The sequence below is a fragment of the Phacochoerus africanus genome, chromosome 16 (genome assembly GCF_016906955.1).
Source record: "Phacochoerus africanus isolate WHEZ1 chromosome 16, ROS_Pafr_v1, whole genome shotgun sequence".
Classification (NCBI taxonomy): domain Eukaryota; kingdom Metazoa; phylum Chordata; class Mammalia; order Artiodactyla; family Suidae; genus Phacochoerus; species Phacochoerus africanus.
The window spans coordinates 1,803,805-1,828,007 of record NC_062559.1 but is presented as its reverse complement, the minus strand read 5'-3'; the positions used below and the strand labels follow the sequence as shown (position 1 = coordinate 1,828,007).

The 24,203-nt window shown below is 45.8% G+C and overlaps 1 protein-coding gene across 6 annotated transcripts in view; it reads right to left on the bottom strand.

The window, feature by feature from the left end:
- Positions 1 to 2,583: 2,583 nt before the first annotated feature.
- The window catches only part of LMBR1 (limb development membrane protein 1), a 135,517-nt gene continuing 113,897 nt past the window's right edge, over positions 2,584 to 24,203 (bottom strand). For 3 of the 6 annotated variants that reach the window (XM_047763912.1, XM_047763911.1, XM_047763914.1), the window contains one exon: positions 2,584 to 4,028. In XM_047763912.1, the coding sequence (XP_047619868.1) occupies positions 3,450 to 4,028 (579 nt within the window). In that variant the 3' untranslated portion in view covers positions 2,584 to 3,449. Of the gene's footprint in view, positions 4,029 to 7,404; positions 7,567 to 24,203 lie in introns of all 6 variants that reach the window. The other 3 variants (XM_047763915.1, XM_047763916.1, XM_047763913.1) reach the window with 2 other exon arrangements.

Here is a 24,203-nt window from a genome sequence, read left to right as displayed (position 1 = left end):
CTTAAGTACATTACTAAAAATCACAGCCAGCATTTATCAAGTACCTCGTGTTTCAGGCACTGTGCCCACTGCTGTGGCACATGCAACACGTATGTAGACATAGAAGCCACCTGTGTTCCATCACCTGGCATCCAGATGTGATTCCTCCTCTTCAGGTTGGGCACAGGTAACCACGGCTACTGTTTCCTGCCCCATTTCATGTGGGGAAAGGCGCGAGGACACTGCAGCGCTGACCACGCCTGTCTGTCAGTGAATGAAGCCTGAGCTGAGGGCACTTGACTTCTGAGCCCGCTGGGTTACGTGGCCCAGACCACAGTCAGAGGTGCCTCAGCCCTTCCGTGGGAGAAATTACAGAAATCCAATCTAAACAAACCAAATGATTCAGTAAGATAACGTGATTTCAAGCACTGATGCTACCTACATTTTTGGTTGCAAGCAAGTGACCTACCGAAAATTCCCCCATGAAAAGGGAGAGACGCTGTCCGCTTCTTCCTCAACGCGGCCTTCCGCCAAGACTACTACTGGCCTGTACGCAACGGAAATGAAAGTAACTTAATAAATACGCCATTGAGTTTTGGCCATGGCGGTACTGAAGTTTTTGGAAAAAACACATTCGAGTGCTTGTAAACCAAAATATGACATCATTTTTGTAAAACTTTAATTTCTGAGACACTTAAAAAGTCACATTGAAAGTATCTCATAGAAACAAACAAACCCGACAGTTTGTAAACAAAACACTCTGTAAACAAAAATAATTTGCCAGTGCATCCAAACACTCAAGTCACATCATACCAATTTTTTTGAAACTTAAAGTCAGTCCTTCTAAAGTGCTCGTATTTTTCAAAAAATATTTGAAAGAGCGCTGCCTTTATGCACAAACTAGTTTGCTAACAACAAAGAAAGCCACCTCGGGCTTTCAGACCATGTGAGCCTGTGGTGTTGAGGCGGTTCCTGAGGCCACAGGCAGGTCGGCTGCGCTCCAGCAAAGCCAGGCAGGAGTCACCGCCTCGAACGCACCCGAGTGAGGGTGGCCAGAAGCTTCCATCTCCTCCACTGCCAACCCCCAGTGTGGCCCTGAAGCCGCTAACATCTGTGTGTGTGTGTGTGTGTCCTTGTCACATGTCTCGGATTTAGAGCATGTCTCTGTTTTTATGTAGAATGTCCATACAGACAAATAAATGTCGAACCTAAGATATTCTCTCGGAAAATCAGTAAAAATCATTACAAACCTTATAATCTGTAGAATTTACAACTTTAAAATAATTCAAGCATAGCAGAACCAAGGAATGCTAAGAACTGGCTGAGTCTCTTCAAGAAACCTGGCGACTGCGGTGCCTCGTGGCCTTTTACCAGCGTCCTGGGTGGAGAAACGTACCAGGAGCCCGGACGCTGTCAGGGGTCACCCAGCCACTCAGAAGGCGGGCAGTCTGCCCACCAGGACCTCTGCCCCCGCCCTCGACGGTGCTCACGGCCCTGGGAAAGGAAGCCCGAGGGGCGCTCTCCTTACCGGTCCTCCGGTGCTTGGCCTCGGCCTGCTGCCGCCCACTTCTGCCACCGGCGCCTTGTGCCAGGCCCCCAGCCCGCGTCCGAGAGAAGCGCCTGCTTTGCGAGGCAGTGTCGCCCTCGGGAGGAGGCCTGCGTGTGACCGGGACTGCACCCCGTGCCTGCAGAGCCTCGACGGGTGGGACCTTCGTGCTGAGCATGTAACAACACTCCACAGCAGGCCCCCGCGACCCAGGGTTCCAAGCCGCCTCCCTGCGACGTGCGTGCTCCCTTTCGACACAGCAAGGAAGCAGCCGCCAGGAAGCGCTTTAGGAACTCATGACACCCTCTACTCCTTACTAGTCCGCACCTGGCTGAGGTTCTCCGATGGAAAGAAACTTTCAAATAAACAAAGACTTGCTATAGATAGACATTAAAAAGTTTAATATTTTAACTCAAAATTTTTCAGATAGCTCACAAACACCCGGAAACTCTTCCTCTGGAAGTGTGCCCTGAACTTGATGTCAGTTAAAAGTGATATTCTTTCTCTTCTCCCCTTGGCCTGCTCTGCTCAAAGGAAGCAAGTTTCAGGAAAATTACACTTGCTATTAGTGCTTAAATAGGTATAATTACCAGGAAAATTAGAAAACAGCCAATTTTTATGAATGTTCTCAGGATATGAATCTTACGCTGAGAAATTCATCCATGCTAGACTGCTAGTTATTTACTGAGTGTTGTTTAGAATCACAAAATTTTCATTTTATTTTTTTGCCATTTCTAGGGCCGCTCCCGCGGCATATGGAGGTTCCCAGGCTAGGGGTCGAATCGGAGCTGCAGTCCCCGGCCTACGCCAGAGCCACAGCAACACGGGATCCAAGCCGCGTCTGCAACCTACACCCCAGCTCACGGCCACGTCGGATCATTAACCCACTGAGCAAGGGCAGGGACCGAACCCGCAACCTCATGGTTCCTAGTCGGATTCGTTAACCACTGCGCCACGACGGGAACTCCTGTTCTTTTATTTTAAAATGAAGCTGTATTTCCCCAAGAAGAGACACTCAGCAGGAAACGCAGAGGTATGAAGAAGAGGAATATGCAATAGAACTTTAGATGACTTTTTATCTTAGTATTTTGGCTCTAAGTGGAAATTTTTAATGTCCAATATACACAGCCTGTTTTTCAGAAATTTCTCCAACAAAACCCTTTAACAACAGTTTAAGAAAAATGTCCCTTCGCCTTTGGACACAGACAATCTACTGCCACACACACGAGTGCTGATGAACACACGTATTTGTGGAGGCTCGCGGCTAGGCATTGTGTGCAAACGGCCCCGCCTCCGGTGTCGCATGCACGGTTCCTGGTCCCCTGTCCGAGTGGACCGTCACACAGAGTACGAGGCTTTAGTTTTATTCGGTGGACGTAGAGTCGAGACCCCATCTCAGGAATTATTTACAATTTAATAACTGAACGCCCGTCAGACCATGATACACTGCAGGCCGGTTCCTACATCATGAATGCTGCTGCTGTGGGTCTGGGTGCTGCGTGGTACTTTTCCGAAGTCTGAGGTTTTCCATTGGCATGTACAGAAGTGACCGAAGCCTGAGGAGGGTGGTGACAAAAGGAGTCCCTACCGGAGCATTTATAGCTCCATAATGGACACAGGAGCGCAGGGGTATTAAGGGATTTTTGGAAACAAACAAAAAAATTGTTTAAAAAAACTGAGGGTACATACAGCCCATAAGGCAAAATCTAAGTTACAAGCGTCTTCAGCACTGGCAACTATGCCATGAGAGGTAACAGTGAATTAGATACACAGCAACTCTCAGCGAACTATGAGTACACAATCCTTCCCACCATAGCTTATGCCACTGGGCAGCAGACGGTATTCCCGGGGCATGTGTGACCAAGGAGGATTCTCCACCCTCCCCTGGACTCAAAGTCTAGGCAGTGTCTTCCTGTAACACAGATCACAACGGTGCCCTTCGCCTCTTTAAGGAGGGGAAGAAATACAACTGCAACCATTGCAGCTCCAAGGCACCCACGGCAGTGATGTCAGTAAACCTGCACTGCTCGCAGGACTTCCGGCCACACCGAAGCACCAAAGACGTTGGTGAGGTGCACACACTGTGATGAAATCTAGAATGACACTGAAGTGAATCCTTAGAAAGCCGCCAAGTTTGCCTTTTCGAACATTCTCGCGTGGGTGATTGGAGCAGCCAAGAAATAGCACTGTGTCCCCAGAAGAACACGCTGCCGAGGAAGCCCCGCTGGGCGGGAGGCACAGGGTCCCGAAGGCAAAGAAAAGGACGGCCTGCGAGGGCCAGGCTCGGAGACCGCGGAAGAGAGGACGGTGGCAGCCCGGCCCCCGAGGGGGCCAGAGGCAGCGGGCCGTCTCTGCCCGAGGCAACGTCACGAGTTCGGGGGTCTCGGGCTCTTGACTGCAGAGCAGGGCCGTGCGTCTCACAGTGCTTTCTGATGCCCGTTGGCCGAAGCCTTTGCTGTTTCCGAGTCCCTCGAAGTATTTGATAAGTGGAGTTTATGAAGCCCTGCAGAAAAATGAAGACAATGTAAGAAGCGATGTATTGCTGAGAGGGTGGGCAGAACGTGAAGTGTCCCCGGGGAAACCGCCACGCTGGCCAGAGTCCCTGCAGGAAGAAGGAGCCCTCCTCCCCACCGCCCGCCGGGGTTCAGCCGGCAGGAAGGGCTGCCTCCTCCCTTGGGGGGCCGCTCTGGGAGCCAGTACCTTCCTCCTGCTTCCCACCTCCCTCCTCCCCTCTGCCCAGCGCCCACACTGCCCGCCCCCTACCCTGGCCCCAAGAGCACCTTCTAAGAAACCGCCTCCTGCAAGCTCATCCCCAGCCCCGAGGGCCCTTCCTGGGGAACAGAACCCGAGACAAGGACCATCTCTCTTTTGTTTTCAAATACACCTCATATACACACACACAGGAAGACCAGGGAAGACGCAGGAAGACATGAGGCGTGCAGTTACAAAGAAAAGCAATGGAGGACATTTCCAAGAAGAAAGAGAAAGAAACAGCCAGAGAACAAACAGAACAGAAATAAAATAGCACTATTCAAAGACCTTTCGTAAAGCGTATTACACACTTTTAAGTGACATGACTTTCCCTCTGTGTCCTACAGCAATTGTTTACAGAATGTAGCTGACACATAGAACAGTATCGTGCCCACACATGGAGAAGTTAAAAGAACTTTTAAGATGTTCAGTGGCATGAAAGCTCTAAGCATTTTCACAAAATGAAGTACAAAGATACTCAAGAAGATGTAAGTAGCACATCCATGGAACAGATTTTGAGGAAACACCTTTTATGAGGCGCAGATGTTTGTAACACCTTAAAAAGACACTTGCATAAGATTGGTTTCCCCCTAAAATTCCAAGTGGTTGTCTACCCGACAGGCATACAATTTTATATCACTCGTAACCCAACAAAGCACTCCAAATTGTAATCTATTAATCCTGCATATCTTCATGGGAGAAAAGGTAAAAATTAAGCCTATCTATGACGGATGAACGGAAAGTGAAAAAGAAACCAACCCAACACCAGAAAGATAAATCTGGTCTCAGGACTGGCCAAACCACTGAGTGACATAAGGCACCCACAGCCACTGGACATGAAGAAGCATGGTGACCCAGGCCGGCTGGAGAGGGAGGTGGGAACAGAGAGCAGCAGCCAGGTGACAAGGCCCTCTTCACCGAAACACAGCCTCGGTTGGGATAGAGCATGCCAGTGAAGCATTTCTAAAACCTGGGTGTCGCACAGGTTCAAACTTGGACAAGCTACGTCTCTCTCCTGCAGAAACAGCCACCTCTGCCACCACCATGGGAGCGAAATTCTGAGTGTCTCCTGCGCGCCAGATACTCCACAGAGATGTGATTATCAACACAGAGCAGCAGAGGGAAACAGCCCCTCCATCCCTCCTCCAACACACACACACACACACACACACACACGCAAGAAGACGAAGAAAGAAAGGGCACAGGTCAATGTTCTAGTTTATAATTAAAAACGGATTCCCAGGGAAACAGCTCCCATCACTCGCACAGGTTCTCAGTGAGGATGGTTTGCCGGGGCAAGGAACGGCCTTCTCCGAGCACGCCAAAGAGTAACAGAGAACCTCTGGGGGGAAAACTACGTCTAGCAGACGGGTTATACTTTCGACATTCCGCTTCCTCTTGTGGTCAAAGAGTCAACGAAGCATACACCTTTATCTTAGGTTCAATTACATTTTACTCCTTTAATAAAGACTCTTAGCAAATGACACATGGAACATCCAACTCAAACGCCAAATTTACTGAAGTCATGCACATCTCATTTTAGTGAATGCTAGGTAGAAATTTATCTGGAATTATGGCTAACTGATACTGCTGATGCTAAAACAGGCTTAACAATGAAATTTCAACTCTAAACATTTGGCTGACAGGTCTGTTTGATTCCCAATGCATCTTCAGATCTTCATCTAACCAGTATTAAGGTACCCAGGCATTCATCCATCAGTTATCTGGTGCTTCAGCTGATGAGATGTAACTTCGCCTTTCGGGCCAGTGTTTCATCAGCACCCCCCCTCGCCCCCTGCCCCAGGAGAAAGTAAAATACACATGAATAAAGAATCAGAAACCTGTTTTTCTGGAGTTCCCACTGTGGCTCCGTGGTAACAAACCCGACTGGCATCCATGAGGATTCGGGTTTCATCCTAGGCTCCGCTCAGTGGTGAAGGATGTGGCATTGCTGTGAGCTCTGGTGTAGGTCGAAGACGCAGCTCGGATCGGGCATTGCTGTGGCTGTGGCTGTGGTGTAGGCTGACAGCTGCAGCTCCGACTGGCCCCCTAGCCTGGGAACTCCCATATGCCGCAGGTGCAGCCCTAAAAAGGCAAAGAAAAAGGAAAAGAAAACCCCTTTTCCTTCCCAAAGATCAGCTTTTCAGCATCAGGGCTGGAAAAGCCCGGTGATGTGCAAAGCTTTACTGTCGTTCATAAGGTTTAGGTTACCTGAAAACAGGACTTTTGCAAATTAATCACTACGTTGTCTTCTGCAATAGCTAAAGCCCACAAAGGAATACGAAGCATAAGCATTCAAATGATGTCGAGTCATGTAAATGAGCTAATGTCAGGATTTCCGACAATAAATCACTGCCTTGCCCTTCTTTTATAGAACGACAACTCTCTAAACCCGAGAGGATTTAGACAGCAAGACAGTTTATGTTGCCCTGGTATTTCTAAAATATAAAACCTGACATATGTTTAGTACTAACGTTGAAACAAGCATGAAAAATACATTCGTAGGTTACACTTCTACTCTTTATACTTTGGCCAAAGCGATGAGTTCTTAACCCTGTCCCAGTGGCTCGTGGAATACATAATGAGTGCCCTCTCTCTGAGTAAGGCCAAGAACATGCATCTTCTTGTCCCGAATTACTGCTGGACTTAACTGAAGAAACTTACAATTAGGGGTCAGCCTGATACTTAGAAAATCCGATCCTCAAAAAACCTCTCACTAAAAATTAGGAAGAGGTATCGTTTCCAGAAGAGAAGCCTTGGGCACACCGTGGCCCTCGCCTCATCACAGCTACCGCAGCTACCATCATCCCCGCAATCAAAGAGCCGAGGTCCACTGGGCCCTTGCGCTGGGCCGGGGCCGTGCTCAGGCTCCTAGAAGAATCATCTCAGCGAGTATTCACAGCAGCCCTAAAGGAAGAAGACACTGTCGCCAGTTTACAGAGGAGGAAGACGAGGCTTCACGAAGCAACTGTACACCAGATCGTAACCAGTAAGTAGAGCATTAGGAAAGCGACCTCTTAAGGTTTTACGTATTTGGAAAAAAATAGGTGAAGACTTCAAATTAGCTGGAATACCAAAATTATGAATAAATAGAAAGAAAGAAAAATACCCAGAAACCTCAGGATTACCTAGGGCCTTGAAAAGTTCTTCTCGCACTGCAGAGGTGAATTTTCTGACCAGACACAAGGTTGTCACAACAGCAAAAAGCAAATTGTAGGACAACACAATATAGAAATTTCCCAGCCAATTAAACCTTCCAAAGTCTCCAAGTAGATCAAATCTAGTGATTCCTGTTAAAATAAATAAAATAGCCCTTAATAAAATCAGTACAATAAAATTACAGGTATATATGTGTAACAAAATAACGTACAAATCAGATAAATCACATTCCATGGACTGTCCCGTTGTTGGTGGGAATCTGCGTGTGAAATACAGGACGGTTATCTTGTGGGAAAAGCTCAGCCTTCGCCCACAGAGAGCAGCCCCCGGGAGTGATGAGCAGTGATGCTGAAGGGCGTGCCCTTGTCACCTGCGCAGAAGGTTCGCTCACGCTGACAAGAAACCCACTGTGCTGCTCACAGGGGAGGGTGGGCACGGCCCGCTGCGCTGCAGGAGGAAACCAGGGCGGTGATGGAAGAGACATCTGCCAAAGCCTCTCCCCCGCCCGCTCCCTGTCCCCGCTGCACGCAGGCCCCTGTTCGCTGTCACCTCCTTGGAGAGGGCTCCTGTTGCCCACCTGAAGCAGCCGGCCCTCCAAAGCCCCCTCTCTGGTTACTCCTCGCAGCACGCACTACCTGCAGCACCTCTTTGCTTTGCTGGCTTATTTATTACCCCCTTCCCCGCGAGAATGTAGGTTCTATAAGGTCAGGGGCTTTGCCTGTTGTCATTCCTATAATCCCAATGCCAGGGCAATGCCGCGTGCATCCTTAGAACTTATTACATATGAGAAATAAACAAATAGGGCCATTCCTTTCCAAGGGGGGAAAAAAAACATTATTAATCTGAATTGGACGCTTTTGGGCCTGTGGAGTGAAATGGCAAGGCTAGAAAAGCAGTGTACTTGTAGTCTGTATGCAGGAAACGCAGTGCCGTTGTATCGTGTATGCATGGAAGTTACTTAAATTCACCCAGACACATTTAGAACACAAGTCTTTCTTTCTTTTTTTGGGGGGGGGGGGGGTTTGCTATTTCTTTGGGCCGCTCCCGCGGCATATGGAGGTTCCCAGGCTAGGGGTTGAATCGGAGCTGTAGCCACCGGCCTACGCCAGAGCCACAGCAACGCGGGATCCGAGCCGCGTCTGTAACCTACACCACAGCTCACAGCAACGCTGGATCGTTAACCCACTGAGCAAGGGCAGGGACCGAACCCGCAACCTCATGGTTCCTAGTCGGATTCGTTAACCACTGCGCCACGACGGGAACTCCATAGAACACAAGTCTTTCTATTTAGAAAAATCTGAAGGGTGGTTCTATTTAACGAGCATGTCTCCTAGGCCCTACACTTGCTGGAGAGAACATGCGAATGATATGACTCATCTGACTGCTGATCAATGAATAGTCAACAGCACTCAGGAGGTCAGTTGAGTGGAGGTGATGGAGCTGCTGACATTCTTTAAGGAAGAAACTGAAGAGCGACTCAGGGCCACAGGACATTTTAACGACAAAGTACTGTCTCAAGAAAATCAGTGTGCCTTTAATTTTATGAGTGGCCTAAGGATTTCAGGAGTTAAGTCTGACGAGACTCAGTGCCACCTTCTCAGCTGACTTTTGAACGTAACTCTCCTGGCCACTCAATGCAATCCCATCATCCACGACAGGGACAGACTCCACAAAAGGAGCTCGGAGAGACAACAGGAAGGAAGCAGCAGGTTCCAAAAGCAGCTCTCTTGTAGCCGCATGGATCCAGGCCAACGTACCTGGACTTGAGAGACAATAATGTACCACAGCATTTTAAAGAAATATAAGGTTTACGACAAGGTACAGTATCTTTTAAAAGAAGGTAAAATGGACCCGGAGCCCAGTGGAGGGTGCAGTGTGGGTCACCCCATAAGAGCATGGCGACAGTCCTGCGGGCAGTTTCTCAGAAGACTCAAGGAGACTTGACTTTGGAGGTTCCAGCTGTGGCACAGTGGGCTAAGGATCTGGCATTGCTGCAGCTGTGGCATAGGTCGCAGCTGCAGCTTGGATTCGATCCCTGGCCCAGGAACTTCCGTATGCCTCAGATGCAGCCAAAAAAACACAAGGAAAAAAGACTTGACTTTGTTAAAAGGAATATGTATGGAATTATGTACATATTATTTTTCAAGTAAAGAACCATTTAATTTAACCTAGAAAGTGATCTGTAAACAAAGTACAATCCTTCCAAAGCAAACGTCAATCGTTTCATAGTCCAAGGATCCCGGATAAGCATAGCGGATCTTTAAAGCCAAAGACTCCTTAGAATCTGGTGTGGGGCATGGAACTTTTTTCAGAAGAAAAACACAATATGCACGCATGCACACGCACATGCATACACACATACACAAAATTGTGCATGTCCTGAGGCTCCCTTGGGGAGGAAGTGACAAATCCCAGAATAAAGCCCTCACCCAGATGCTCCATGAGAGTCTCATCTGGTCGAAACATTTTTGATCATATACTCATCAGCAAAAATAAAGGCACACACACCCATCATCGCACGTGTACCTGAATTATTTATAAACTGTGTATGTACTATTCACTGATACACACAAAACAAAGACTTTTAAAATTGTAACAATACAATTTCTAGTAGTTTCTTCACACAGCCCAATGACTTACTCTGCGAATCCATGGGGAAGGAACCCTGCCTTGGAAACCACTGGTACGTGCTACGGAGTCATTCAGCACCCCTGAGCTTGGCCTCTGCCCATGCCAGGACAGAACTACCAGCCACGTGAGAGGAAGGGGGGCACAGTGCACGTGTGTAGCAGCCATGGAGGGTGTGTTATGAACAATGGGGAATGCTTTCACTACAACTTCTTAGAGGGCTCAACTTGGTATCTTGAGAGTCAGGGTCAAGACCCAGCACGAAACACCAGGCAAAGAGCAACCTCTCTCATGAGACGTTCTGGTCCCCAGGACACCTCGGGGTGGCCTCGCAGACAGAAATCCAGGACCCTGTGCTACAGTGCACTGAGGCAGTGGACAAAATATGAGATACAGGGACTAGCTGCAAAGACCCTGTTGTTTCAAGTGTGGTGTTTTAAAACTCTAACTCATATTGACCGACTGAAAGATTACGCTGGCATCACACAGCTCTTCCATCAGGACAATGTTCCGTGAGGCTAGATAACAAGAAGCCTTAAACAATCACTTCTCTAAACTGGGAAGATTGTGTCAATCATTCAACTGTAAGAGGTATTTTTATTTCTCTTTCAGTTTTATGGAGATATAAATTTACATACCTTGCTGTATTGGTTTAATAGGTAGAGCATAATGATTTGAATTATGAAATGATTGTTACAGTAAGTTTGGTGACCTTCCATCTCAAAAAGAAACAGAATTTTAAAAGTTAGAGCAACTTCTTGTGATATTAAGGATTTACTCTCTTCACCTTCCTATACAACATAGCGCAGGGAGAATTCTATGCATCCTGTTGTCCATGGTACCTGGTTGTCCTGGGACTTATATATCTTCTAACTGGAAGTTTGTGCTCTCGGACGGCCCTCATCCAACACCCGCTCCCCTAACTCCCTGCCTCTGGTGACCACAGACATGACCTGTATTCCAATGAGTCTGTTTGGTTTTGGTTTTGGTCTTTGTCTTTTTGCCATTTCTTGGGCCGCTCCTGCGGCATGTGGAGGTTCCCAGGCTAGGGGTCCAATCGGAGCTGTAGCTGCCGGCCTACGCCAGAGCCACAGCAACGCGGGATCCGAGCCACGTCTGTGACGTACACCACAGCTCACGGCAACGCCGGATCCTTAACCCACTGAGCGAGGCCAGGGACCGAACCTGCAACCTCATAGTTCCTAGTCAGATTCGTGAACCACTGAGCCACGACGGGAACTCCGGGTCTGTGTGTTTTTGAAGTATGATTAACCTAAAGCACTGTGTGAGTTCCTGTCACACAACACAGAATTCAGTGTTTCTATACATCTCAAAAGGATCACCACAGTGTCTCGCTACCTGTGTCCCCACACAGAGATGCTACCCAGCTACGGATGGACTATGTTCCCCACTCTGGAACATTTCAGACCCAGTGCATCATGCATGTTGCAACTACAAGTCTGTAACTGCAATCTCCCACACCTATTTCTTTCCTCTCCTCACCAATGGCTCTGGAAACCACCGTTTTGTCCTCTGTATCTATATCTGTGTCTGTTTGTTGTGTTTGTTCATTTCTTTTGTTTTTTAGATTCCATATATAAGTGAAATCATACAGTATTTGTCTTCCTCTGTCTGGCCTATTTCACTAAGCGTAGTATCATCTAGGTCACCCATGTACAAATGGCATTCTTTTTTATAGCTGAGTAATGCGTGTGCGTGCGTGCGTGCGTGCGTGCGCGTGAACCGCATCTTATCCATTCCTCCACTGATGGGCGCCTAGGCTGCTTCCATATTTGGCTATTGTAAACGATGCTGCAATGAACAGAGGGGTGCATATATCTTTTCCAGTTAGGGTTTTCATTTTCTTCAGATAAATACCCGGGAGTGGAGGGGCTGGATCATAGGATAGTTCTATTTTATTTTACTGAAAAACCTCCATACTGGTTTCCAATAGTGTAGGACGGTTCCTTTTTCTCACCATCATTGCAGTACACGTTATTTGTTGTCTTTTGATAACAGCCATTCTGACAAGTGTGAGATGATATCTCACTGTGGGTTTTTTTTTTTTGTCTTTTGTTGTTGTTATTGTTGTTGTTGTTGTTGTTGTTACTATTTCTTGGGCCACTCCCGCAGCATATGGAAGTTCCCAGGCTAGGGGTCCAATCGGAGCTATAGCTGCCGGCCTACACCACGGCCACAGCAACACCAGATCCGAGCTGTGTCTGTGACCTACACCACAGCTCACGGCAATGCTGGATCCCTGACCCACTGAGCGAGGCCAGGGATCAAACCCATGACCTCATGGTTCCTAGCCGGATTCGTTTCCGCTGCACCATGATGGGGAACTCCTAAAAGCTCATTTCTTTAAAAGATATGTAAAATATATGCCAGGTAAGAAGCTTATTGAATTAAGTAGCAGCTAAGCAGATTATCTGAATTATCTGTCAATAAAATACTCTTCAGGACAAACCACACATCAGCTCCCTGCACTATGATTCAGTCGAAAATGCTTTCTGTATGATTTCTTGAATAAAAATCTTTTTTAAAATCCATAGCTATAAAAGAACTAAGGTACAAAACAAAACCTCACTTCAAGAAAGAGGCAGTTACTCCGCCTGCATTCTGAGTCAAGAGAATTTATGTTCGTGAGCCCACCTGAGTCAACTTTGACTTTTAGCAAGCATATTCATGTCTTTAACTAGCAAGACGAAGTTGAGAGAGAATTTATAAAGCTTGACACACTAAAAGGATCACTAAAGTAACTTTCCCAATAAATCATGTGTGCTGGCATATCACACAAATGGCTGACATGAATACCCACGACATTAATGAATGACTGCTAAAAGAGCACATACATTTTGTCATAAAAAACAAATTTATAAATTAAATGTTCTTTGGCAAAACATTAGGATTAACACATTTCCCTCCACTCTGAACTCCCATAATAGTATAAATTATCCTGACTAGCTTTTTAAATTCCCTTCTCTAAACTGGGCTTATGAAATAAATTTACCTACACAGTGTCAAAAAATAAATGTGACTTAACGAATATGAAATGTTAAAATCTACTATCATTTTTGAACATCGTTAATTTCAGGATTAACGTAAACAGGCTCACTGCCAGCTGTGTTTTTTTCATGGGGGGGGGTAGGCCCCACCTGCAGCATGGGGAAATGCCAGGGCCAGGAACCGAACCCACAGCAGCAACCTGAGCCACGGCAGCGACAATGCATGATCCTTAATCCACTGAGACACCAGGGAACTCTGCCCATTGTTTTATTCATTCAAAAACAAAGTAACTCTTGGAGTTCCTGTTGTGGCTCAGTGGTTATCGAACCTGACTAGCATCCATGAGGACATGGGTTCGATCCCTAGCCTCGCTCAGTGGGTTAAGGATCTGGCATTGCCATGAGCTGTGGTGGAGGTCACAGACACGGCTCAGATCCCGCGTTGCTGTGATTCCGGCGTAGGCCGGTGGCTACAGCTCTGATTTGACCTTGGCCTTGGGAACCTCCATATGCCACTGGTGCAGCCCTAGAAAAGACAAAAAAGAAAAAACAAAGTAACTCTAAAACTGAAGAAAGGTTCTGGTTTGGGGCGGAAAGGGAAGATGATGTGGTTAAAACAGAGACTTTGTATCTGACCAGTCCTGCTCTGCAAGTAGATTTTCATTGTATTACCATCAGTTAGAAATACATTTATCGACTTCAGATTGCAGCCAAAACTAAGTAAGAGATTAGATTTTCCCTCACACTGAATCCACGACAAAACTGGACAAAATACACAAAACCATGGTGTTTAACACCCTGAACACCTCTCAGTGAAGGTTGGTAATGCTTAGAAATGAGCAACAAGCAAGGCGGGTCCATTATCTGTCATCCTGCCTGCCTAAAGAGAGCTTCCCGGCTGAAAGTAGAAAGGAACAGAGACAGAGTCCAGCCATGTCACGGAGTCAAGGAGTGGACCTGGGGCCTCGGGCAGCAGGGTGGCTGGAGAACTGCACAGGATGGGGACCTGGGAGGTGTGCACAGGACCTCTTGAGTATTGAGCCAGGAACTGACCAACGCATTGCTTGTGGGAAAACAGCCCACCCAGAAATGACACAGATGACAGAATGAGTAGCCAAAGGCATTATGACAAATATAACTATATTCCTTGTGTTGCAGAAGCCAGAGGAAATACTGAACTTGTTAAGTAAAAACATAAAAGATATCAAACAGACCCAAACTGACCTTCTGCAGAGAAAAATTACACGGTAAGGTATGAAAAATAGATGAGATTACTGACAGATGAGATACTGCAAAAGAAGGGAGCAGTAGGCTTGAAGACATAGCAACAGAAACTATTCAAAATGAAACAGAAGGCAAAACAAAACGAAAAAATGAACAGAGCATCAGAGACCAACACAAAGAAAATCATTACATCAATGGATGTGCAGAAAAAGCGTTTAACAAAATTCAAGAACCATTTCTGATAAAAATCTCAGCTAAGCAAGAAAAGAAGGGAGCTTCCTGACTCTGGTGAAAAGCATCCACCCAAACAAGCAAAAACTACCAGCTACTATCGGTTGATGGTAAAAACCAGAATTCTTTCCCACCACAAGGATCAGGTCTAGAACATCTGCCCTCAGCACTTTTCTTCAACATCGTACTGGGGGCTCTAGACGATGCAGTAGACAAGAAAAATAAATAAAAGCATCCATACTGGACAGGAAGAAGTAAAACAGTCTTTATTCACAGATTTCATAATCATCAAACTAGAAAACTCAAGGAAACCTACAGATTTAATAGAATTTCTAGAACTAATAAGTGAATTTAGCAAAGCTGCAAAATAAAGGATCAATATACAAAAATCAACTGTATACCTATGTACTAGCAATGAACTATTGGAAACTGAATTTAAAAAAAAAAAATACCATTCACAACAGTATCCAATGTGCAGAACCTAAAAAACCCTATAAACATTGCTGAGACAAAAAAAAACTACATAAGTACAGAATGTTCGGGGACTGAAAGGCTCAATCCTGCAAAGGTGTTAAGCCTCCCCAATTTGTTGCATGGATTAAACATAATCCAAGTCAAAATTTGAGCAGACATTTGTGTCCAAACTGACAAGCTATTTTTAAGTCATATAGGAATGCAAAGGACTTAGAATTTCTAACTAAAACCACTCCGAAAAAAAAAGAACAACGCTGAAGGACTTCCACGAGCGGATTTCAGGTCTCCTGATCAACCTACAGTGATCCCGACGGTACAGCACTGATACAAAGACAAAGACATCGATGGTGCCAAGTGGAGCCAGCAATAGAAACCCCTTCCTCACACACACGGACAGCTGACTTTTCAAGCAACAGTGCTAGAATAATCGGCACCAAATGCCAAGAAATACAACTTTAATTGATACCTCATGCTCTACATAGAAATTAACTCACCACAGGTCATAGACATCAGTATAAAGAAGCAAACACGGGAGATGATCTGTGATCTTTGGTTAGAGAAAGATTTATAGCAGATAAGACACCTTAAAAGCACAAGCCATAAACGAAAATTTGGCAAATGTGATTTTACCAAATTAAGATTGTCTGTACTCTGAATGATATCGATAAACAAAATAAAAGACAAGCCACTGAATGGGGAAAATACCTGACAATGACATACCTTGATAAAGAACTTTCATCCAGAACACAGAAACACCCAAAACTCCCGAAGTGGAACTAAATAATAATTCCAATTTTTAAAATGAGCCAAAGATCTGAATAAATATTTCATCAAAGAAAATATAGATGGCATGGAGTTCCCGTTGTGGCGCAGTGGTTAACAAATCCGACTAGGAACCATGAGGGTGCGGGTTCGGTCCCTGGCCTTGCTCAGTGGGTTAAGGACCCGGCGTTGTCGTGAGCTGTGGTGTGGGTTGCAGACGCGGCTCGGATCCCGTGTTGCTGTGGCTCTGGCGTAGGCCGGTGGCTACAGCTCCGATTCAACCCCTAGCCTGGGAACCTCCATATGCCTCGGGAGCGGCCCAAGAAATAGCAACAACAACAACAACAACAACAACAACAAAAAAGACAAAAAGACAAAAAAAAAAAGAATATAGATGGCAGAGGAGCATATTAGTCCTCTGGGAAATGCACATGAAATCCACAAAAAGATACCGTTAGACACCTTTCAGAAGGCCCGACATGAAACTGACTCCACCAAGCACTGGTGAGGACAGAGAGGACCAGGGTTCAACACGCTTGTGATGGAGACACAACATGGGGTAAGCACGCTGCAACAGTTAGGCTGCTCCTTCGAAAACACAGCATACACCCAGGCATTCCATTTCTAGTGACCACCCAGGAGAAACCAAAGCATATGTCCATGCGGAGACGCTGGTGTGAAAGTCCACAGTGGCTTTATTTATACCAGCCCAAAGCGCTGAACTACTCCAATGTCCTTCAGCAGGTGGAAGGGTAAACAAATGGTGCACACACACACACACACACACACACACACACAGGGATACTTGCTCCACAGTCGAAACCAACGACCGACTGACACGTCCAACAGTATGGGTGACCCTGAAATACACTGAGTGGAAGAAACCAAGAAACAATACGTGGTGCGTCATTTCGTTTCTGTAACATCCTGGGAAATGTGACCTAATCTAGAGTTACACAAGGTCAGTGGTGCCTGGGGATGTGAAGGGCGGCAGGTGTCGGGGAGGAACTACGCAGGGCCAAAAGGCAATGGCTGAGGGTCACAGCTTTATTCACTATCCTGACGATCGTTAAAAGCTTCACAGTTACGCACATTAAGTTAAAACTTACCACATTATATACTGTACATATGCGCAGTTCAAGAACGTGTCTCAATAAAGCTGTTAAAATGCATTTATTAGGCTTCAGACTATCTACCTGCTATCATGCATTCTTATATTAGGGTGCGGCTGTGCCAACTAGATTTAATGAGAGAGGCTAGATTTCTGTATTTGCTGTTGCGGTATGAGTGACATTTTCAAGTGTTTTGGAGTTCCCCTTATATTCCGAACCCCTTACAGGCACTGTAAGAGTTACAGGTATGCATAACATGTGTTCCCTTCATGGGACTGAGAGTCTTCCTAAGAAGATTCTCATAACATGAACTGCTTCCAGCATGATGGAAGAAAAATGGAAAACGGAGAAGCATACAAGCGCCCCGACTGCACACACACATCCTAGATGCTGTGTGCCGGCACTGGATACACCTGACCGTCCCTTCCTTAAAGGGCTCACAGTTTTCCGTAGAAAAGAGAAAAGTGATCAGTTAGGACACGAGGTGATAGGTGACATGACAGGTAAGTGGAGGCCTGAGCAAAGCATTATGGGAGTACACAGAGGGAGCTTAATGGGGGAGACATTCAAGGAAAACTTCATTTGTGGAGTTAATGGCTAAGCTGTCTCAAGGCCATGTTAGGTTATGCCAGGGAACAGGTGGAGACACAATTCTTCACGGCAGACGAAGATTCCAAAGAGTGGGTAGAGCAGCACTTGGTCCCCAGCCCAGCACACCTGAGGAGCACCCGGTGGCCATGATGGTTCTGAATGTGAGGCTTGGGACGGCAGGCCAGGGGACATGCAGGCAGGGGTAGGCAGACCTGTCCTTCTGTGCCACCCCAAGGGGACTGGACATTATTCTTGAAGCCCTGAGAGCAGGGTAATGACGCTCACATTCTCACGCTAAGAGAAGGAGGGGTACTGAACGAGCCCCTAAATCCTAAGTAAACTCTGGACGGAGAGAGGATGATGGGGTGCCTGGTTGGGATGCTCCCTCCTCCTCTAACGAGTGCTCAACCCAAGGGCGACAAAAAAGCCAAAGACTGACTCACAGTCAGAACAATGTCCAGGCCTCAGGACTCAAACTGCAACTACATAAAGAACAACCTGAAAAACTAGAAAAACGGACTTTCCTCCAACCAAGGATGTGAGGAAAAGGCCACATCGAGATAGATGGGCAGAGACTCGGTCGAGTCCAAATGCACCCTCCCCCCAGCATGGCAGCTCACAGCAGGAGAAGCAGCTCAACCGCACAGGAGGCTCCAGGTCCGCTCCCCAGCAGGGGCCCCACACCAGGAAGATGGGCCCCCATAATGTCTGGCTTTGCAAACCAGCAGAGGCTAAATCCAGGAAAGCCAGAGGGCCGCTGTAAGCTGACACTCCACACACAAAGAGCACATGCACGAAGTCACTGGCCCTGAGTCCCAGCAGCAAAGCACCTAGGAGATTCGCTAACAATTTGAAGGTGTGTCTGGAGGGGCAGGGATCTGGTGGAACGTTCTCCTTCCAACTGGCTGGCCTGGCGCGGGTGGACACCATTCCTATCGCTGTCCACCAGCCAAGCTCACATCCTTACCTCGCCTGGAATTCCCCCGAGGCCCAGCCCGGCCCAACCCACCCACCTCCTCCAAAGGGGCCCCTGCCGCACCCCAGCTGGCAGGGGGCCTCAGCCAGCACTGACCCCCTCCAAAGCAGCTCCTGCTCGGAGGGGCCAGCCACACACATCAGTGTGCCTGCAGCCTCACAGCCAGGCCTCACAGCCACTGTTGACCCAGCCACAACAGGGAGGTGCATGCATCCCATACGAGAGAGACCTGTGGGCACCAGGCTCTGCTGACACTAGGGCTGCAGCGCTTGGCAAGACATCCTCTATGCAAGGCCACTTTTTCAAGAGCGAGAGGTGTGGCTGATCCACCTAATACACAGCAATAAACACAAAGAGGTGAAATGAGGAGACAGAGGAATACCTCTGAAACCAAAGGAAGACAAAACTCTAGAAAATGAACTAAATGAGATGGGGATAAGCAATTTACCGGATAAAGAGCTCAAATATATAAAGATGCTCACCAAACTTGGGAGAAGAATTGATGAACTCAGAATTTCAAAAAAGAAATAGAAAAAATATATATATATATATATATATAAATCAGAATTTAAGAATACAACTGAAATGAAAAATACACTAGAGGGAATCAATAGCAGATGACAGGATACAGAAGAACAGATCAGCAAACTGGAAGACAGGGCAGCGGAAATCACTGCACAGGTCACAAATGCGGCTCAGATCTTGCGTGGCTATGGCTGTGGTGTAGGCTGGCAGCTGCAGCTCCGATTCGATCCCTAGCCTGGGAACTTTCACATGCAGCATGTGTGGTCTTAAAAAAGAAAGAAAACGAGAATAATTTAAGGGAACTCTGGGACAACATCAAGCGTGCTAATGTTTGCATTATAGGGGTCCCAGCAAAAGAAGAGAGAGAGAAAGGGACAGAAAGCTTATTTGAAGAAATAATGCCTGAAAACCTTCCTAACTGGCAAAGGAAAACAGAAATGCAGGTCCCAATATTCCAAATAAGATGAAGCCAAAGAGGTCATACCAAGTCACATTATCATTAAAATGTCAACAGTTAAAGACAGAGAATTTTAAAAGTAGTAAGAGAAAACAACTAGTTACATAGTTCAGCTGAGTGTTCAACAGAAACTTTACAGGCCAGAAGGGACTGGTGTGCTACACTGAAAACACTGAGAGAAAAAACTTACAACCAAGAATACTCTACCCAGCAAGGTTATCACCCAGAATTAAAGGAGAAATAATTTCCCAGCCAAGCAAAGGTTAAAAGGTAAATCCATCACCATGAAATTGGCTTAACAAGGGACTTCACTCGAGGGAAAAGAAAAGGTCACAACTAGAAATTAGAAAATTAGGAAAGAAAAAAATCTCACTGAGAAAGGCAAACCTACAGTAAAAGCAGTAGATCACCCACCTATAAGGCTAGGACAAAAGCAGACACAAGTAGGAAAATCATCGGAATCTACAATAGTTAAGTGAGACACGAAATAAAAAGGTGTAAAATATGATGTCAAAAACATAAAGGGTGACGAGGAGAGTGGGGTGTAGGGCTTTGACAGTGTGCCGACACTTCTGCGACCGCCAATTAAGAGAGACAGAGAGACGGCGATGCACACAGCAGGTTGTTACACACGCCATAGGACCCGCAAACCTCTAACAGATACACAAACACAAAGAGAAGGGAATGCGAACACAACACTAAATAAAATCATCAAATCGCAAGGGAAGAGAACAGGAGAAGGTGAAAAGGAACAAAGAAGAACTGCCGCAAACCTCTAACAGATACACAAACACAAAGAGAAGGGAATGCGAACACAACACTAAATAAAATCATCAAATCGAAAGGGAAGAGAACAGGAGAAGGTGAAAAGGAACAAAGAAGAACTGCCACAAACCCCAGAAAACACTTAACAAGATGGTAACTAATAAATACCTATTAATAATCATTTTAAAAGCAAATGAACTAGGTGCTCGAGTCAAAAGACACAGGTTGGCTGAATGGAGAAAAACGCCAAGACCCATGTATATGCTATTTACTGGAGTCTCACTTCAGATCTAAAGGCACATACAGATTGAAAGTAAAGCGATGGAAAAAGACACTCCATGCAAATGGAAACAAAAGGAAAGCTGGGGTAGCCAAGCACTAATTCAAAAAGATACATGTACACCAATGCTCACCACCCGCAGTATTATAACAGGACATGGAAGCAACCTAAGTGTCCATCAGTGGATGAATGGATAAAGGACATGTGGTATGACGCACGTGCGCACGCGCACACACACACAGACACACACACACAGGAAAATTTGCCTTAAAAAAACAACAAATCTTGCCATTTCATGGATGGATCTAGAGGGAATCATGCTGAGTGAAATAAGTCAGACAGAGAAAAACAGATACCATATGATCTCACTTCTATGTGGACTCTAAAAAAAAAAAAAAAACCACAAACCAAAAAACCAGAATCACAGATGCAGAAAACAAACAGGTGGCTGCTGGGGGGAAGGGAGGTGGTAGGTAGGTGAAATGGGTAAAGAGGATTAAGAGGTACTGACCTCCAGCCATAAGACAAGTAAGCCACAGGGCCATAACATACAGTATAAAGAACATGGTCAATAACCCTGTAATGACTGTGCATGCTGACAGACTGGCCTTTGTCTTTTCACTAGGCCTATGGGGATCAAACCATGTTGCATATACATATCAAACCACTATGTTGTTCATTATTCTGAGAACACAACACACATTCAACATGGTGGCTCCCAATAACATCACAAGTATTTATTAACCAGGGCTGTGAGGGAGAAAATGATGCGCACAGGTTGGTCTTGTCCTTTGAGAAAGGCAACGTTTCTTGGGAAAGCTGATTCACAGAGGCAAGTCTGTGTAACACACGGCTGAATCAAGGGTCCTGTGCTAGAGGATTTGATCTGGCTTCAGAGAACAGGAGGCTTGGGTCTGCAGAGAAAGGGTGAAGGCAGAGAGCTGCGGGAAGCCTGTGAGCCAGACCTGAGGTGGGAAGTGCATTTAAGATATCAAATCGATTTTAGCCATGATTATGCACATGCGGCAGATTCATTCTGTCCGCAAGTAAAGACACTCTAACTCAGGAGTCCAGACGAACCCGAGTAGGAACATCTTCATACAAACCAAAACCAAATGAAAGGGAAATATGATTACAGCCCAAGGACGCATCTAAAGTGCTGGTTTAAAACAAGTGAACATTTAAGATCTCCAGTTTGGATGGTAGCTGTGTACTCCTCCCTGGAAAAATCCAGAGTTGGAGCCTCCAGAGTGTCTCGGAATCTATCACCTCCTCGCATGGACAATTCAACACCTCCTGGTTCTTCGCTTTGGTTTCACTGCTGACACTGCCTTCCTCAAAGACAAGAGCACCTGCCTAGAATCTACTTCAAGAAGACTCCCTCACAACGAAATACTAAGGTAAAATCATACAGTCAAGTCTCTGCTGTGACGTGAAAGAATTCTGATTCTTTCCCCTGTTGTGATGAGGGACGTGGGAAGGCAGAGGTAAACGTGGGACATATTAACAAGATGAAAACCAGTACTGCCATCCAGTGTTGGCAGAAGAAGGCAGAGGCACCTCACACGACTGCCGGGTTTCTGAGCTGGTGCAGCGGATACCAAGTACCCAAGGACTGAAGAGAAATACAAGAGAAGGGGAGAAAGAGAGAGGAGGCGGGAGAGAAGGTAGGAGGGAGGGAAGGAAGGAGGGAGCGAAGAAGAGATGGGGAGACACGCACACCCACACACACGGGTCCTGCTGCGGAAATGACCGACGTGAGGCGGCAGCGGGACACTCGCATGTAGCACAGAGCCAGGTCCATCCTAGCTCAGGTCCGAGGTTTGGATGTGGGGAAGAGTGTGCGGGTGAAACGGAAGAGACCGCTAGAGAATGGCCAGAGAGGGAGAAGGGGCAAAGCAGAGGCGTGGTGCCCGGAAAGGAAGAAAAGCGAGACCTGGGGAGTGGGGTTACAGACAGCAAGTGCCACAGAGCGGTCAAGGTCACAACAAAACTCACAGGACTGGGCACGTGGGAGGTCACTGGTGGACCGCGCAAAAAGGCATAATTAAGTATTTTGGTGTGGAATTCCTTTTGATCGGACTGAGTTCTGGGGAAACAAATGATGTCAAAACCTTGCCCTCTGTTAACTCATACTGGGTGGCACAATGAACTTAGGAGTCAACAGAAGAAAAAAGAATGTCATCAGAAACAAAGTCATACCCAGGTGAGAGTTTTAAATTTCCTACAGAGGACACCAGAGGGTGTGTGTGTGTGTGTGTGTGTGTGTGTGTGTGTGTGTGTGTGACAGAAAAAGATTTTAAAAGGTCCACATCAAATTGGTTCCTGGAAACTCTGAGATGGGAGAGGGGACTGGGATTAAAACGGATACTCACTCATAAGGAATTTGAGCCTGATCCCTAATGTTTAATATTCTTGAAAAGGAGAATGTATTCATGTACATATTTAATTAAAAATTAATTTAAAATAAAATTTATGAGTAAGGAGATAATCTGTTGGTAAGTCTCAGAGTTGACCATGTACAGAGGCATATTACTAAGAATTCTCAGTCACGGGCAGGGGGTCTTTATTCTTTGTACAAATCGGACCCTTACTGTAGTTTACGGTCTAGCTTTAATTGTAACATTTTAATTCTTGATTTAAAAAAAGAAAGTCCATCTTGAGGCTCCTTCCAACTAAATAATCCTAACTGGAATACTTTCATATGAAGGACGTTTCATAAGAAATTAAAGGAATGTGAACATCTGTGAGACAACTACCTTACTTAGAATGTGCGGCCAACACAACATTTTCTCAGACAGGGCCATGTGCTCGGAGACAAGAGCAGCATTAGAAGAACACAACAGACACCGGGAATCCGAGCGTTTGGGGAATCAGCACTAGCTCCTCCCTTCATTCTTCTAGACACCTGACGCGGAACGCATTTTCTTTATTATTTAAAATCCTAACTAGATATAAAGTTATAGTTCAGATATAAGAACCAAAAGTTAATTACAGCACTCGTTGATTACTCTCTGTAATATAACAGAAGAATTAAGGCATGCACAAATTTTTTGCTGAGAAATGTTCACTACAGGGTTTGGAATTACTTTTACGTCGAAGCCACGATTAGGAAAATACTGTGATTTATACTCTATTTCAAGTTTGTCCCATCTGAACATCATTTATTTCTGATTCACACTGGAGAGGGAAAGCCGGGGTAAAGATTAGCAGTGCACTTACAAAAAAAGACCTCTCTAAAAAGGACCAGTTTTTAAACACGGTCCCTTCTTCGAGGAACAAAAGAGAATAATCTACTTTACCTCCTGCAAGATGATGGTCTAGATGGGACCCAGAGGAGAAATATATGAAAATACCGAAAACAGATTCAAGCTGATTTGAAAGGATAAGTGTGTTTTTTTTTTTTTAATAGCCTAAGTACATTTTTTTTTTTAAATCTGCATTTGGTCCTTGTATAACTTACAATTTACAGAAAGAACTTCAGGATAAAAATATAACTATAAAGATAATTTCAAAATAGAAATTTGTAAGAGTATTGCAAAGTCTGTTGGTTGCATCTAGGGAAAAAAAATCCTGTTAAAGGAGATTTCAAACAAAAAAAAATAAGGCAAAGCTGTCAATCCCTCAGCTGTTTTTTGATTAAGGATAACAAAGAACAGGTCAGCAATTTCACAAAATCTATCCTCACAAAATTCATCGCTGCCTTTCAAATATCTTACTATAGAAAAGTCTGGG